This window comes from Erythrolamprus reginae, chromosome 8 (genome assembly GCF_031021105.1).
Source record: "Erythrolamprus reginae isolate rEryReg1 chromosome 8, rEryReg1.hap1, whole genome shotgun sequence".
Taxonomy (NCBI): Eukaryota; Metazoa; Chordata; class Lepidosauria; order Squamata; family Dipsadidae; genus Erythrolamprus; species Erythrolamprus reginae.
The window spans coordinates 33,784,725-33,803,108 of NC_091957.1; the positions used below are offsets into that span (position 1 = coordinate 33,784,725).

Here is an 18,384-nt window from a genome sequence, read left to right on the forward strand (position 1 = left end):
GGGGCTGTGTGCATGTGTGGTGAGAGTATTGCATTATGGGTTTGGGCACACACGTGCATGCTATCACGTGCACCCTTTGGGCACCCGAACCAAAAAAGCTTTGCCATCACTGCTCCATGTGTTGCCATTCTTCTCCCAGGGGACCAGCCTTGGTTCTCACAGTTCAGTTTCATTTTTCATTCTAGAACACAAAATAGACTCCCAGGAGATGAATCCAAACTCAAGAAGCTGATATACCTTCCAGGGAATGCAAAGGGGAAGGGAATGAATTGAGGGCCATCTCTTTTGTCTCAGCACTGGAGCCTCCAGTTGGACGCCTGAGAACTTATCACCTTCTCAGCCCAAAGTTGTCAAAACAACTTTGCACCTACAGATTGGCTTGCCCTGCACCAGACTGAGGGAGGGATTTCTATCTCTTAACCAAACAGAATTTGCCCAGGAAAGCTCAGATCCTGCTTTCTTTATCTTGCTATTACTTTTCCTCAATAAAAGTTTCCTTTTGAAATGACAATCGTTTCAAAAGTTCTGCAAAGGTCCAAGAGGCGGAAGTGAAGTAGCTGGGAGACTCTACCAGCATTTGTTCAGGCGGGCTATGTTACAGTCGTTCTCATAGCCTTCGTTCTGTTTGAGCATCCCTTATGCACAATATGCCCAATTGGCACATCCAAGTCATTGGAGCAGAGATACTAGAGAACCTCCAAAGCTTGTCCTTCCTTGGACTTCAGGGGATGGGAAAAGGAGCACAAAATGTAAGAACAGCTTGAAAGATGAGGCAAAGGCACAAAGAACGGTTGATCAGTGGAACAGCAGAGGTTAGACAACCATCTGTCAGAAGCAGTGTAGGGTTTCGTGCCTAGGCAGGGGGTTGGACTGGAAGACCTCCAAGGCCCTTCCAACTCTGTTGTTGTTATTATTATTAAATACTTCCGTTTATGACACCTAATGCAAATGTATGTAGGCTTTAATACCAGTTTCAGTTCAATGATGTGGACCACCATCTCATACGAAATGCCTCTCGCTCATTGACTGAATCCGCTTTCAACTGTAAAATGGGCCATGCCCACTGAATATGGAACGTCACCTGTAACCGTCACCAGAGCACTCCAACTCCCGCGGTCCCATCCCTCCTCCCCTGATGATCGTGAGAAAGGGCGAGACTATCCGGCCACCATAGACTCTCTCGATGGCCAAGCCTCTCTTGAGCTCTATACCTCTAATTGTGAAGGGATGCTGCTTCCGGATGACCCTTGGCGCCGTTTTTTAAATGAACCTCCGCATTATATGAACATTCTTGAGAATGTAGTGGTAAGGACTGAAAAAAATCATTTTCTTACAAAGAAACCACCCCAAGCTCTTCCTCCTCAACAGGAAATGAGTGTACTTACTTGCCTGCCCCCCCTTCAAAAGATGTTCCAGGATTTTGCAATATCATTCCCCTGCCATTATTATTATTATTATTTATTAGATTTGTATGCCACCCCTCTCTGCAGACTCGGGGAGGCTATGCCTGCCACACCATGACCACAGAACCAGTAGGGAATTTTTTTGAATTTCACCCCTGGACCATAGTTCCCCATCTCTGCTTTACACTAATAGCCTGGCTGCCTTACCAAAGTGATCCCAGTCTTCCTGCAAATTTTGCATCTCCAGCTGATTCTTGCCCCTGGTGAAAACTAACTCGGGGTTCTTCTCAAAGCCACCTGAGAGGATGCCCCCTCTGCTAGCTATGGATGTAGATTCTCCCCCCCAAAAGATGTCCCAGCCGCATTCATTCCTGCTAGGACAAAGTACCCCTGACAGATGGGGGAATCGCCCATTAGGCAGCACATGTCTAGGGTAAAATTGTAGAAATATAGAATTTGTGTTAACATAACATAAGATAACATAACATAACATAAGTGATAAAAAGGCTAATAGGACAGAAGGACAGGGACCGTAGGTAAGATAGTCCCACAATAGTCAACTGTCCCAGCATACCAGACGGATGTGCTCCGCCTTTTTTTATTATTTTCTTTTTCCTTCTCTTAAAAAATATTCTTTTTATTAGTTTTTTTCCCCCCTAAAGAGATTTGCTGACAGACATCCAGAGCTGTTCAACTCCAGTCAGATGCCTGTCTTGTGGCCTCGTGACTGGACAGGGTTAGTAAAATTTTCCAAAAAGATAATCAGTTACCTGCCCTGTTCAAGAAGGACAATGTCCTTCCATCCCAGCTTGGCAAGATGGTATGCCACTGATGTGCCCATTATGCCACCTCCACATATCACAGCGTTTGCCTGTTTTGGCAATGGGTTCACATTATGTGTCTTGCTATTGTGGCGAAAGCCACACATCCTCCCCAGTGTCCCAGTCATCTTCCTCCACTGGGTGGCCACAAATCTTTGGGTGAAGAACATCTTCACGTCCCAAAAGTACAGATGTTGTTAAGCCTGCAAAAGAGGAACATGCTTTTCATTATGTACGCTTGGAAAATGTGCAGGGACTTCAATGAGATCAGGCAGCAGCAGCATCTCTAATGTGAAAAGCTCAGGGCTCCCAAAGTTTTTGGATGGATGGGAGCATGTAAAACTTTGAGTCTGGCTCTTGGGAAAAGATTGCAGTGATAGTTCATAAGAAGCCCTTTTTTATTACTAATAAAAATGTTAATAAGAAATGTTGGGGCAAAACTATAATTCCACCAAAATTAAGAATATAAGCACGACAAAAATTCATTCTGCAAGTGCAATAATCTCCACTCGCTTTTTATTATTTATTCATGACAGAGGTCATCCTTGCCTTGTTCCTTTCTGGATATTTATTTTAGATGTTGTCTCTCCATTAATTGCTACTTTTGCTATTTGTTCAGAATATAAGCCCTGATAGCCCTAAGAAATTTATCACCAAATTCCATATAATCCAATTGACTCAGCATAAAACACTGTTGTTGTCGAACACCTTTTGAGCATCTAAGAAAATTAATGTTAGTTGTTTCTCACAATGCTTTTCGTAGTATTCCAGGACATCCATTATTATCCTTAAGTTATTTTTTATTTGTCAGTTAGCCAGGTCAGGTAAAATTATTCAAATTATCTTTGGGCCAATATTGAACTGAAAATTTTAGAATCTAGATATAGGAGCAATATTGGTCTGTAATTCTGAATTAAAGTAAAATCCATATCTTTTTTTTTTTGTATAAGGACTATAAAGGTTTCTTTCCACGAATTGGGTATCCTTCCTTCTTTGAGAACTGCATTATATAATTCTAATAATATCATTTCTAGTTCTTCATACATCTCTTTTAGAATTCTGAAGGGATCTCGTCTGGGTCTGCCTATTTATTATCTTTTTTTTTTTGTATCGCTTCTTTCAGTTCTATTAATGTAATTTCTTTATTGGGCATCTGAGGAAATCTTCCAAGTGATGTTTAACTGTTCACACAAATCTTAGCTGTGAAACACGGATCACAATCAAATAATATATTATTTGGCAGCCCAAACCTAGGAATAATTTTTTTCCAGTAGGACATTTACTACTTCAGGCTCTTTATTAGCCCTGCAAGCAAAGGCCTCTGGCCAGTCTATGAAGGCCCCTGTCAGTCTCCATTATGCTTGCTTGCTACTGGCTGCCATAGAAACAGGGGAGGGGAGATGTGTTTTTGTGTGACTGAAAAGGGAGGAATGTTCTCATCATTTGTCGCCACAGCTGGATGGACCTGTTTATATTTATTTATTTATTTATTATATTTGTTGAACAAGTATAGAATTACAGAAATATAGAATTTGTATTAACATAATAAAGTATAAAAAATGATAAAAAGGATAATAGGACAGAAGGACAGGGACCCTAGGCACAATAGTCCCACAATATTCAACCGTCCCAGCATACCAGACGGAGGGCACCACCTGAAGATGCGTTCTGTCTTTTTCCCCCCCTTCTCTTAAAAATATTCTTTTTATTAGTTAGGAAAAGGTGGTATAAAGGTTTTTAGTTCTTTTCAGAAGAATGTATAAGAAGGAGGAGTAGGTATGACGGCCTATTTGGATTTGTAAGAGGATAACAATATCAATTTAATAAGGTTAAGGGCAAATCAAAGTTGAATTCAATTAGAAGAAAATTGGTTATCTAGATGACAAAATTAGAGGTCAGCGTTTTGAGTGGTGCACGTGATTTCGCTACCTGCCTATGTGTTGTAGCATAATTGCATTGGACTCCACTTTTCACAAGTCAGGCCAATGCCACAGGTCTTTGCCTAGTTCCTGGGTGAGAACTTACATTGCAATGCCTTCCCATTTGTGTACAAATAGAGTAAAAAGTATAGTGGGGTCTGGGAGCCTCCGTGCAGGTCCTTCCATAAGCTATCTAGTGCGGGGGTCCCCAAACTTTTTACAGAGGGGGCCAGTTCACTGTCCCTCAGACTGTTGGAGGGCCGGACTATAAAAAAACCCTATGAAATAGTAAATACCAATAGAAAAATAATGCATCAATTAATATATTTCCATAAATTATACTTTTCTATAATTTCATTCAATATTTCCAAGCTCAATTACGGTAATTTTCAGGCACTTAGCATTTATTATTATTAACTTTCATCAATCTTCTAGATTTCCCAGTATATTTTAAATGCATAATGCAAACTCATAAAATCATACAATACATATCATAAACCTCTTGTTTATCATATGTATCTTTCATTAATTTTACCTATGTAATTCTACAGTTCTAAAATTCTAATCCAGTTTTACAAATTAATACATCCTAATATTAAACAACACTTAAATATATCTTTTACCAATATTCCATAGTCAATCCATATTTAATCATCCCTCCTCAAATTTCTACCACTGTTCTCATTTCTGGGTACTTCTCCTGTCTTTAGCCCTTTCCTCTCTCATTTGTTTCTCATTTCTCCCTCTTCCTCCCTTTTTCTCTCATTCTTTCCCTTTCTCACTTCTCTCTTTTTTGTGTAGTGGTGCCTGGGAGCCTCAGTGCAGGCAGAAGCCACGTTCAACTCCTGCCCAGAAATCTTGAGCAAACTCTGCCAGAATCAGTAAAGACTAACTTTGACCTGACCTAGAAGGGCAGTTCTGATGCTCTTAAGCAAAGGTGGGAGTTTATGGATAGGATTACTGTTCCAGAACTGCGTCTGCAGGCAAGGCGTCCCTTTGCGGCACTTAAAACCAAAGAAACTTAAAGAATTCAGTTGCAGCAATGAAACAAGTTGCAAACATGGAAACAGAATAATTGTAGAGCCCTGTTTAGAATGCAGAATTGCAGGCTAATGGTGCCCACTGTAAAAGCCCTGTGAAACGTTATATGTCTAGGTGCTACTGCCATTTCTGCAACTGGAAGGCCCACTTGGCACAGAATTCTTTGGCCTACCACAGTTACTGGTGCGGCCAAGGGGGCTGTACCACCACTGAGCTGGAAGGACTCGACATTTGGCCTCTCGGAAGTAGCAGGGAGATGTCAGTCGTCAACTATGTGACGCTGTCATGGTTTGTAACTGATTAGAGCATTTAGGGTAATGAGCTAAGGATTTTAAAAAAAACCTCCACAGAGGTCCAAGAAAGCCACCAGGGTTGTTTTACAATCTGGGCCTAAGAACATCTTCAAATCCTTTGAGACTTCTTGATATGGCCTCCTCTTGCTCACTACAAAGAGCACAATGCTGCTTTAAAAAACACAGCGCTCTGCAATGCCTACTCGATTCACAGCATGCCCTCTTGCCAGCGCACTTTGCTCTCACTAGAGGGCGAAGGAGGGCTCCTAAAACCTACAGGTGGCCGCTTTCCCCCAATGAGGTTCCCCCAGAGATAAAAGAGTGGATGTCCAATCTTGGCAATTTTAAGACTGGTTGGCGGCTTCTGGGAGTTGAAGTCCACAAGTCTTAAGGTGGCCAGGTTTGGAGACCCAATACTGTCTACTGTCAAGGACAGACACTTTCAAGCCAGAGAAAGGTCTTGTCCACCACAATGCCCTGACCCTTTTAGCTGGACAGTCTCAGAATGAACCTGCAGCCCAACCCCTGAATCCACACATGCAGGGCTGGACTTTTTCATGCCACTCCAGACAAGAGATCCCGCCCAGGTCCTGTAAAGAGTAGAAGCACAGGATGCAATGATAATTATATTACTCCCCGTCAGATGAAGCTTCCTCGCTTTCAGGATAAGGTCTATAATAGTTCCCTTCAGAACCATCAAATCGAACCTGCTTCCCACAAAATGTTCATAAAGCAACATACACCCAAAGACTAGAAACAGCAAAGGATCGTCCCGTGGTATCTCTGCCAGTGAAAACGGAGCTTGGGAGGGCTGCATGCGCCCCTCCAGGACTCCATATTAAACTGCGACAGTTTCCTGCTGCTGCCCTCTGCCAGTGAAAGCAGAGTTGGGGGGGGCACATGCATGCAGCCCTCCCTAGCCCTGTTTTCACTGGCTGACTGCTTGGGTGCCCCATGGACTCCCCCAACATGAGTGACACCCAGCTGGCCCCACCTACCCTGGGCACAGCATCCAGGCCCGCGAGGTCAAACACAACCTTGGTACGGCCCTCAACGAAATGGATTTTGACACTGCCTTAAAGGAAAGATGGATGGGAGTCTCTCCCTGTGGTTTTGCAGCATCACTCCACCCGCCACCCTCCCAAGCAGTGCCCACCCCCTGAGAAAGGAAGCCCCTGCAGGACTCTGGGGAGGCTGGGACATACCGTTTGCTGCAGCTCCATTGGCCAAAGCAAAGGTCACATGAGTAGAAGAAAGGACTCCATCCTCGGGTTCAAGCAGGGCTCCTACCAGGTCACGGGTGTTTACAAAGGGGTGGAGCTGAGCCACTCTCTCTGGCGGGATAACCTCACAAGGAATATCCATGATTCTGCAGGAGACACACAGGAACCGTTACATTTGCTCCACCCAGGCTGGGGCTGTCCCACCACATGTGCCTATGCGCCCGCTTACTTGAGTTGCGAGGCTATCCGCGTCAGAGAGGTCATCGGGTCTTGGGTCTGTGCTAGGGAGATGGAGCCCGTCGTGGTGTAACCTGGAACAAAGAAACAGCCCACGCTCAGCCTCCGTGTGGTGACACCAAAAGAGCCATTTTCTGCATTCCTTTCTCTTGGATGGGAGAATAATGGAAGGAAGTAGATGCTAAGAGCAGTGTTTCCCATCCTGGGTGAATGGGCATCACCTCCCAGAATTCTCTGCAATGGCTCTGCTGGTTGCGGAATTCTGGGAGTTGAAGTGAATATGCCGGGAAATTGCCACGGCTGGGAATCCCTGTGTTGGAGGGAAGAGCCTGGACAACAAAATCCGGGATTCTAATCTCTGCACAGCCATGAAAGGAAGCGAGTTTAAACCACACTCTTCTTATATACAAGAGTGTATATAACTCTTGTATATAACTCTATGGTCATTGACTTACAACTACAGTTGAGCCTAAAATTTCTGTTATTAATTGAACATTTGTTAAGTGAGTTCCTCTCCCGTTTACGACTTCTTTCGCAATGGTTGTTAAGTGAATCACTGCAGTCGACAAGTCAGTAATCCAGTTGTTATGTGAATCCCTGGGACACTGTGACCATCGTAAATATGAACCGGTTGCCAAGAGCCTGAATTTTGATCATATGATCGTGAGGTTGTTGCAATGGTTGTTAAGTGTGAAATCATTAAGTAACTTAATGAATGGTTGCAAGTCCAGGATTACTTGTACTATTTTTTTCTTTTTTCTTTTGCAAATTTAAGGGGCAGAGCCAAGCTCGCAGGATCTCTGCTGAGGCCACACAATTTCTGGAGCTGAAGGATAAATAAGCCATAATGAATATCAGCTTTCAATAGTCCATAACACCCAAATTTGACCCCAGTTGTGCTCCACCCACTTTTGGTCACTACATTACAAAACAGATGTTGAGACTTTTTGTGCTATGTGCTCAGAAGAGCAAATAGGAAAGGCCTGGAGATGGAAACAGATGAAGAACGATGGTAGGAGTTGGTTTGGCTAGGGAGGTCATGATAGCAACAGTCCATTATTTGAGGGGCTGCCACAAATATGAGGGGCTCAAATTATTTTCCAAAGCACCTCAAGGCAGAAGTGGCAATGGATGGGAACTAATGAGGGAAAGAAGCAACCAGGAATTGAGAAATTCCCTGACCATGAGAACAATTAACCAGTGAAACAGCTTTGCCTTTGCAAGTTGTGGATGTTCCATCAATGGGGGTGTTTTAACAAGAGACTGGACAGCCCCTTGTCAGGAATGATGTTGGGTCTCCTGTTTGAACAGGGGGTTGGACTAGAAGACCTCCAAGGTCTATTCTGTTCTGTTCTGCTCTATTTTATTCCCTATTCTATTCTGTTTCCTATTCTGTTCTCTCCTGTCCTGTAAGGATTGCCTCTCCATCGAACTTAAGAAACCAAGAACGCCTGAGCCAGATAGTCATACAGATCTTTTATTAGGCAGATGTGAAAGCATTCCATTCAAAGCAGTGTCTGAATACCTTTAGGCAAAACAGGTAGAGTTAAAGCATTAGAGACCCCTTCCCATTAGCCAGAATGCATAAAATAGAATAGAATAGAACAGAATTGGCCAAGTGTGATTGGACATACAAGGAATCTGTCTTTGGTGCAGATGCTCTCAGTGTCCATGAAACAAAATAGACATTTGTCAAGAATCATGAGATACAACACTTAACGACTGTCATGGGGGTTAAATAAGCAATGAGGAAACAATATTAATAAAAGCCTTAAGAATACAAGCAACAAGTTACAGTCATACAGTGTAGCCAATGCAAAAGTGTAAAAAGGGTTTCTTTAAACAACTGCTCTGGGAGTCAGATAGCCATACGTTTCTCTGAGTCTCTTCTGGTCCCTATTCCAGTGAGATATTCTATATTGCTCGCACTCATAAACCATCTCCCAAGATGAAGAGATCTCAAGATGCTTGGTGCCAGGATATATGTTGTAAAAACATCCTTTCATACCGGAAATGCTAATAAATAAAACCCGCAACCCACCCTTGTCTTGATTGAATGGCAGAGTCACTCTTGGGATTTTGATATCCTATCCTTTCCTTTCCCATCCCATTTCTATTCTATCCTTATCCCACTCTACTCCACTCTCCCCCAGCTCCTGATACAGTTGGAGGGTGCCAGCAAGGTAGATAGAGGAGGTCTTGTTTCCCCAAATGGACACTCCATTGACTCTGGAAGGAGAGTCCATCATGGGTTGTTAACCAATCCTATTGGTAGAGACTGAGTTAATTTAAATAATTAACTGGCACCGCCCCCTTAGCAGCCCCCATGAGCCAGTTTTAAAAACTCAGTCTAAGTGTAGAGACGGTTGAGTTTTTCTTCTGAGTTACCTTATGTTACTTAAGCATATATTGTTTGATTAAAATTTATTAAATTAATTGATTAATTAATTAATTAAAATCTGTACCCTTTTAATGTTTTTTCTTATGTTTCTGCAGGTGAAGAATAGCTTTCCTGTAAGGGGTCTCTGCTCTCCGTGGGCACTCCCCCACCGTGTTTTCTCCTCGGGGGCCCCTTCCCTCAGCGGGTACCACCCCAAGCGAGGAGCGACACAGCCTGGGGTCCCTGGACTCCGAGGCCAGACCCGGCTGCGAGCCGAAGGTGGGGGGGTCCGCCCCCCTCACTGGGAGGCTTGGGGGAAGCTCCGATTCCCCAGAAGAATACGATTTGAAGAAGCTGGCTGGCGCCAGCGCCTCTCAGCTGTTCGGCGGGTGAAAAAAAGCCGCCGCCAAAGCCGCCGCCGCTTTTCGGATCGCCGGATCGGCGAAAATAAGCAGGGAGATTTGCAAGCCAAGCTGGCTTGCTGCAAGGAGGCAGATGGCCCTGGCGGGGGTTGCCCCCCCCATAAGGGAATAAACGGGAGGCCAGAGGTGCAGTTTCCCTCAGAGGCTTTCCCACGCCCGCCATTTTGTTTCTGGGTGGGAAAGTTGCTCTCCGCTCTGTTGCTAGGGCGCGAACAACAGAAGCTGGGCTGTTCTACGCATGCGTCAGCCCCAGGGGTGTCTGATCTCCATTTTGTGAGTGTTTTTATGTGGAGAAAGCTGTCAGATTCATTCTTGAACGTGTGAGTACAATGGAAGATCAATCACTTCCAGTGAAAGTGCCCTCTCCTAGCACAGCTCCCAAGGCCAAGGCTAGGTCTAAGGATAAAGCCAAGACCCAGCATTCCTCTTCCTCGCTTAAGGAAGCTGAAAAGCAGATTCAAGCCTTGGAGAAGAGGTTGGAGGAGGCCCTTCACACCCCCTTGACCATCTCTCCTCTGTCTGCGCAATATTTGCCCCTGGCCAGGGACACATCAGTTCCTCATTCCACTATAAGGCCAGCAGAGGTGCTGTCAGACCGCGATTGGTCTCCAGACAGGCAGATGCCAACTATGCCTCAGGTGCTCCCTTCTCCTGGTCCTATCCAACCTAGGCCAGGGTCAGCAAGTCAGTCTCTGAGGAGCGGCCAGGGATCCTCAGCCACCTTTACGCCAACAGCAGCGGGGCTTCGAGGTCAACCTGAGACATGGCCAGTAGCAGGGCTTAGACCACAGCCAGATACTTGGCCTCAGATGTCCCCTTCGGTTCAGGACTTAACAACAAGTTACACAGCAGCCTCGCCCAGTGCAGTCAAAAAACCTGTGGTGTGCACCGCCCCCCTCGGGTTTGGGGTCTTGGGCTGAAGAAGCAAACCCTTTAGAGGAAACTGAGAAAGACTATGAACTGTCTGACGATGAGACACCGCCAGAACAGCCTGTGGCGGCTGGGCTTTTTAAGGCTTCAACTTTCAGGGTCTTGCTTCATAAGGCCAAGCAAACCGTAGACTTACCAGGTCCTGGAAAATCAACTGACACCACAGATGGGACCAAGCCGTCTACGGTCCTTTTTAAGGAACCCCAGCCCGAGTCAGAGCACATTCCATCCTCTGATATTTTTCAGCAAAGTGTGAAAAGACCCTGGCAACACCCAGCTGCAGCTCAGGGCCCCTCTGCAGTAGAACGAAGATTCTACACCTTTGATGAGGAGGTAGAGAAATTATTGGAATTCCCTCCTATAGATCAGCCAGTCATGCAGCTGATTTCCAAGTCCTTAGTACCCTCAGAGACTGGTGACAGCCTGAAGCCTGAGGACAGAAAGGCAGAGGTGTTAATACGCAAAACGCATCAGATGGCAAGCTGGGGATTTAGAGCAGGCTGCTTCCTTTTTCACGAGAGCATCGATCGTATGGCTGCAGGAGATGCAGACCAGACTTGGACCGGAGGAGGGTCGATTGCGGCAAGATCTTGGAAAACTGTTGGCGGCAGCAGAATTTTCAGCGGACGCCACTCTGCATGCTGCCAAGTTTTTGGCCAGGAGTATGGCAACCACTCTGTCATCTAGACGCCTTCTCTGGCTGAGGAGCTGGCCAGCGGATCTGAAGTCCAAATGGAACCTGGCCTCAGCGCCTTTTCAGGGGGATAAGCTTTTTGGGGAAGCATTGGATCCAGTCCTTGTGGAGGACAAGGACAAGAGGAAGTCCCTCCCCAGAGTCTACAGGCGCCAGGAGCGTCGCTATAATCCCTACCAACGCAGATAGTCCTTTCGGTGGGACTCCTCTGCTCCAGCGGGTCAAAATACAAGGCCATATTCCCAGGCCCAGTATAATTCTACCACGTTTCGAAGTGATAGAGTGCCCTTCCAGGATCGCCAGAGAGGATTTCAACAAACGAGGCGCACCTTTCGTGGAAACCAGAGGGGCTTCAAGCGCTCTAAGTGACTCTGTTCATCGGCCCCTGGGAGGCAAGCTTCAGTTTTTCAAGGCCTCCTGGCGGACTACGTCTTCCGACAGGTGGGCGTTAGCAACTGTCTCCCAGGGCTTGCGTTTGGAGTTCCTCCAGCCCCCACCAAACCGTTATGTTCAGTGCCCAGTTCAGAGGGACCTCCAGAAGAGGTCACAGCTTCAAAGGGAGATAGCCCATCTCTTGGAGATACGGGCAATAGAGGGAGTGCCCAGACACGAAATAGGTACCGGGTTTTATTCAAGGGTCTTCCTTGTACCAAAGACATCGGGAGGGGTCCGAATGATCCTCAATTTAAAACACCTCAATACCTACATCAGGTATCGGCGATTCCGGATGCATTCTCTTCAAACCATCTTGGCTGCAATCCGGAGGCACGATCTATTGACATCCATAGACTTAAAAGAAGCCTACTTGCATGTGCCAATCCTGCCGACTCATCGGAGATAGAAACATAGAAACATAGATTTCTCCGGTTCTACCTGGACGGCTCCCACTACCAATACCGGGCAATGCCATTCGGCCTTTCTTCGGCCCCTCGCACATTTACGAAATTACTCGACGTCCTGACTGCCCAGATCAGGTCTCATGGGATTCGAATTCTAGCGTATCTAGACGACCTTATTATCCTGTCCAAGTCCCCTCAGAGGGTGCTGGAAGTTCTGGCAGTCACGAGACAGACACTGGAATCCCATGGGTTCACGATCAACGAAGAAAAAAGTCATCTTCTTCCAACAGCCAAACTGTTAGCCCTGGGGTCCATGATAGATACTTCCACAGGGACTGTGACCTTATCCCCAGAGAGAATGGCAAACATTCGACAATTACTCTTACATCTTCGACACCAGCAACGGGTGCCTCTCGCGTTCCTTTCAAAGGTACTGGGGACCCTGGTTTCAACTATCGGCATTGTGCCTTGGGCTCGTCATCATCTCAGGGTCCTTCAATGGTTCCTTCTTCCATGGCAGAAGGCCAAAATGAGTCACTCACAAAGGTCAGTGCGGCTCCCTTCAGAAGTCAAGGTATCGTTGAGATGGTGGACTTCCCCAGCCTTGGGAAACGGGTCACTCTTCTGCAACCGGGACCGCCTAATCCTCACAACGGATGCTAGTCTGTCCGGCTGGGGGGCCCACATGGGACTACATATGGCCCAGGGTCCTTGGTCTCCGGAAGATCTGAGCCCCATCAACATCAACTATTTGGAGCTCAGGGCAGTCTTTCTTGCTCTTCAAGCTTTTTCTCCTTGGATTCAGGGCAAGCATGTGTTGGTCTTAACCGACAATGTGGCTACCAGGGCCCACTTGAACCATCAAGGGGGAACGAGGTCTCTCCGCCTGATGGTCGAGTCAGCGGCCCTTTTCAGCAGGGCCGAGACCCGCTTAGCTTCACTGTCGGCGGAACACATTGCCGGGACCAGCAACGTTCAGGCAGACTGGCTGAGCAGGTCTACCCTGGACCCCGCAGAGTGGAGGCTCGATCCTGGAGTATTTCATCAGATAATTCAACGCTTCGGGACTCCTCTGGTGGACCTTTTTGCGTCACAAGCCAACACGCAACTAGTGAGATTTTATTCCCGGTTCCCAACACCGAGGGCAGAAAGGGTCAACGCCCTCTTGTCTCCATGGTCCAGGGGTCTGTTGTATGCATTTCCCCCGACGTGTCTTCTACAACGGGTACTGGACAAAGTAATCCGGGAGAGAGCCGAAGTCATCATAGTGGCTCCATACTGGCCCCGAAGGCCGTGGTTCGCAGACCTGGTAGCCCTCTCAGTGTCCCCTCCTTGGAGGATCCCGGATCGGCTCGGCTCCCTCACTCAAGGGTCCATTTGTCACCCGGATCCTCAATGGTTCAAATTAGCCGCCTGGCATGTGACCGGAGAGACTAACGCAGCAACATCTTCCGGACACGGTCATTGCTACAATGCAGGCGGCTCGTCGGCCATCGACAGTGCGGATATACCAAGCAACATGGGCAGCCTTCTGCAGCTTTTGTTCTAACCGCCACTGTGATCCGAAGCAAGCCTCGTTGATTGCAATCCTGGAATTTCTCCAATCGGGAATTGAGCGGGGCTTAGCCCCTAACACCCTAAAAAGGCAAGTGGCTGCCCTTTCAACTATAATCCATGTATCAGACTTTCGATCTTTGGCTCACCATCCATGGGTGAGGGATTTCATCAAGGGAGCTATTAACAAGCACGCTCCTCCGGTACGGAGATTCCCAACATGGGATCTCACCCTGGTACTACGTGCACTCACTGGACCTCCCTTTGAGCCCATGAGGTCAATTTCATATAGATTCTTATCAATTAAGACATTGTTTTTGGTGGCGATTACATCTGCCCGCAGGGTTTCTGAGTTGTCAGCGCTGTCCGTCAGACCGGACTTGTGCGTGTTCCATCCGGACAGAGTGGTGTTGCGGTTGGATCCTTCGTTTATCCCGAAGGTAAATTCAGATTTTCACAGAAGGCAAGAACTGGTTCTGCCGGACTTCTGCACACATGGTCAGCATCCTTCTGAACTTCGTTGGCACAAGATTGATGTCCGAAGGGCTTTGAAGCTCTATATCAGGAGGACAGCACCATTTCGAAAGACTGAAAGACTCTTTGTCTCCTTTGCTCAGGCCACGATGGGTCTTGGAGTTTCTTCGCAATCCCTTAGTCGCTGGATTAGGGATTGCATTGCGGAGGCTTATACATCGAGATCTCAATCTCCTCCCGCCGGGGTTATGGCACATTCCACTAGAAGTGCAGCTACTTCGGCGGCTTGGTCAACGCAAGCTTCTTTAGAAGACATTTGTTGTGCAGCAACCTGGGCGTCGGCTTCTACTTTTATACGCCACTATAAACTGGACTCCTTGGCTTCGGCAGAGGCTTCTTTTGGCAGGCGTGTGCCACTCCAACGACCTCGGCCCAGCCTTTTCCCTCCCAGGGGATTTGATCTTTGGTATATCCCATGATGGACTCTCCTTCCAGAGTCAATGGAGAAGAACCGTTGTACATACCTGAACGGTCTTCTCAGTGCTCTGGAAGGAGAGTCCATACCCACCCGGCATGGTGTTTGGCCAGGTCGCCGGAGTGTTGGGACTGTTGAAGTTTGTACAGTGTTATGAAGTTAATAAAACTTTCTGGCTTTTACATTGTCTTCGTTTTTAAAACTGGCTCATGGGGGCTGCTAAGGGGGCGGTGCTAGTTAATTATTTAAATTAACCCAGTCTCTACCAATAGGATTGGTTAACAACCCATGATGGACTCTCCTTCCAGAGCACTGAGAAGACCGTTCAGGTATGTACAACGGTTCTTCTATTCTATCCTTATCCCACTCTACTCCACTCTCCCCCAGCTCCTGATACAGTTGGAGGGTGCCAGCAAGGTAGATAGAGGAGGTCTTGTTTCCCCAAATGGACACCTCCGGAGCTTACCAGTGTTCACCCCTGTCTCTTGCTCCAGCTGTTGGTAGAGCTGCTTGGAATAATTGGCCATCTTCACTTCAACGTCCAAGTCCCTCACTGTTGTTAAGATGCCTGCAGAGAACCCAATTGATCCACCTGCCAGCCTGAAAGAGAAAAGCCAGACAACTGAAGAGAAATTCCATTTCCCAAGAGGGAGACGAGAACAGGGAGTCCTGGGGGAGGCAGCCGGGTGTGTGTGTGTGTGAAAAAGAGAGGGGAAGAACGCCTCTTGCAGAAAATGGGCAGGGGGCACATGAGCCCCCCACATGCCCCATTTTCTGCCTGGATGGCCACATGGCCCTGCCCCCACACCCAGTTTGGCAGGTAAAGTGCTGCAGGAGGCCAGCCAGCTAAAAAATGGGGTGCAGGTGCAGGGTGGCACAAACCCCCCTGAACGCCATTTTGGCTGCCAGATATACCGTTGGACGGTCCTTTGCTATTTCCTGGCTGGCACCGTGGGCCAAATTTAAGCACCCTGTGGACCTTGAGCTGATACCACTGGAATAGAGGATCAATTCATTCATTCTAGCCCAGTGTTCCCAAATTTTTTCAGTCCACCGCCCTCTTAGTGCTACAAATTCATCCTCACCGCCACCGCCCCCCCTCAGGTGAGTGTGGCTTGGTGGTCAATGACTGACTGAGTGGGCATGGCCAGCTTGTAAAATGTGGTGAAGCTGACTTAAAAATGCTCTTGTTTAGCAACCAAAGTGTTAGGCATAATTGTGGTCATAAGTCTTTCTTTCCTTCTTTCTTTCTTCTCTCCCTTCTCATTCTTTCTTTCTTTTTCTTTCCTTTTCTTTTAGTCTTCCTTCTTACCATATTTTTCTTTCTACCTTTTTTTCCTTTCATTTCCTTTCTGTCTCCCTACCTACCATCTTTTAATTTTTTTATCTTCCTTCGTACCATCCTTCTTTATTTTTTCCTTTACTTTTTCTTTCCTTCTTCCCTCCCTCCCCTCTCTATCTTTTTCTGTCTGTCAGCCTTCCTTCCTTCCTACCTTCCATCTTTCTTTCTTTCTTTCTTTTTCTTTTCTTCTTCCCTCCCTTCCCTCTCTTTTTTCTTTTTCTTCCTTCCTTCCTACTATCTTTCTTTTTCTTTTCTTTTTTCCTTCTTCCTTCCTTTCCCCCTCCATTTCCTTCTTCCTTCCTTCTTTCCTTCCTTCCTAACTTCGTTCCCTCCCTCCCTCCTCCCTTCCTGTCTTCCTTCCCCTCCTAACAGGTGAGGAAGGCTAGGCGGGGAGGTGCAGCCGATTGTCTTATTGGCAATTTGCTCAAGGAAGAGGAGCGTGTTTGAAAATGTTGCCAGATGCAGCCCAGATAGTCCCGCAGCGTGTGCACGTAGCTGCCTCTTAATTGCTCTTGCTCGGTCTCTCTCATGCAGCAAGGGGGAGAATCGAGACAGGCAGAAGCGACCAGAATCAAGGTCATCCTCTCCCACAACAGCTGAAGAGCCAGAGTTTGGGGCAAGAAACAAAGACTTCTGCTGCTTCTGTTTTTGGCTACTTGGAGGGAAAGCAACAGCACTTTCTTTCTTTCCCCCAAATGCTGGCTCTTTAGCTTCCAAACCCAGCCAGGGCACCAACTGCTCTGTACTAGCGTCTAGGATGGACGTCTGGCCGGGGGGGGGGGGGGGGGGCGGAGAACTGCAAGATACGGGTCTTACCTGGGACTTGGAGGTCCATCGTGTTCTTCAGCACTGTGTCCAGGGAAGGAAGCCCAGTGAACAAAAACTTCTTGCAAGTTCAATCAAAGGTTTCAAAGTTTTCTTTTTCTGGTATCATGGGCTTCCTTCCTTGAACAAAACGCTGAGGAACGCGATGGAGCTACAAGTCCCACATAGGACACAGGTCTCACAGTGGTCTGCAATGTGAGTATATGGCAGGTGAGATGGAGCTGGGTGGGGGGGCTGTGAGCCATGCCCATCTCATGTCCTGTTCCATCCCACCCAACCTGACATCCCCAAACTGTGTCCCACCATGAGACAGATGTCTGACTGGAGTTGAACAGCTCCGAGTGTCTGTCGGCTGGTCTCTTGAAGGAAAAAAAGCTTGCAAAATACAGAAACTCTTCTCGCTGTCAGAAGTTGTGAACTGCTTGCCCTCGCGAGAAGAGTTTCTGTATTTTGCAAGCTTTCTCTCCCCCTAAAGAGATCTGCTGACAGACATCCAGAGCTGTTCAACTCCAGTCAGATGCCCGTCTCGTGGCCTCGTGACTGGACAGGGTTGGTAAAATTTTCCAAAAAGATAATCAATTACCTGCCCTGTTCAAGAAGGACAATGTCCTTCCATCCCAGCTTGGCAAGATGGTATGCCACTGATGTGCCCATTATGCCACCTCCACATATAACAGCATTTGCCTGTTTGGGGAATGGGTTTTGGTAATGGGTCTTGCTGTTGTTGCGAAAGCCACACATCCTCCCCAGTGTCCCAGTGATCTTCCTCCACTGGGTGGCCACAAATCTTTGGGCGAAGAACATCTTCACATCCCAAAAGTACAGATGTTGTTAAGCCTGCAAAAGAGGAACATGCTTTTCATTATGTACGCTTGGAAAATGTGCAGGGACTTCAATGAGATCAGGCAGCAGCATCATCTCTAATGTGAAGAGCTCAGGGCTCCCAAAGTTTTTGGATGGGTGGGAGCATGTAAAACTTTGAGTCTTCTTGCTATATGACCAGCCTATTTCCATTCCTTTCACTCTCCAAAAAGGGCTCAAGGGAGGCAAAATATGTAGAAAAGAAGCCTCCAGTGCAAAAAAAAGGCCAAGTGAGGAAATCTGATCATTTATAGAGAATAAAGATGCATTTCAGAATGAATTATGGGGTGGTTTGAGAAGAGGAAGACCAAGGAAGTGATGACTGGACAGGGTTGGTAAAATTTTCCAAAAAGATAATCAATTACCTGCCCTGTTCAAGAAGGATAATGTCCTTCCATCTCAGCTTGGCAAGATGGTATGCCACTGATGTGCCCATTATGCCACCTCCACATATAACAGCTTTTGCCTGTTTTGGCAATGGGTTCACATGTGTCTTGCTGTTGTGGCGAAAGCCACACATCCTCCCCAGTGTCCCAGTCATCTTCCTCCACTGGGTGGCCACAAATCTCTGGGCGGAGAACATCTTCCTGTCCCAAATGTATAGATGTTGTTAAGCCTGCAAAAGAGGAACATGCTTTTCATTATGTACGC

At 46.9% G+C, this 18,384-nt stretch overlaps 1 protein-coding gene across 1 annotated transcript; it reads right to left on the reverse strand.

Moving 5' to 3' along the window:
- Positions 1-6,032: 6,032 nt before the first annotated feature.
- On the reverse strand, positions 6,033-17,676 carry LOC139171696 (pyruvate dehydrogenase phosphatase regulatory subunit, mitochondrial-like). The gene is made up of 5 exons (XM_070760133.1): positions 17,456-17,676; positions 15,172-15,305; positions 6,930-7,011; positions 6,683-6,846; positions 6,033-6,067 (listed from the first exon to the last, which is right to left on the reverse strand). The coding sequence occupies exons 1-5, from the start codon at positions 17,674-17,676 to the stop codon at positions 6,033-6,035; spliced, it is 636 nt and encodes a 211-aa protein (XP_070616234.1).
- Between the last annotated feature and the right edge of the window lie 708 nt (positions 17,677-18,384).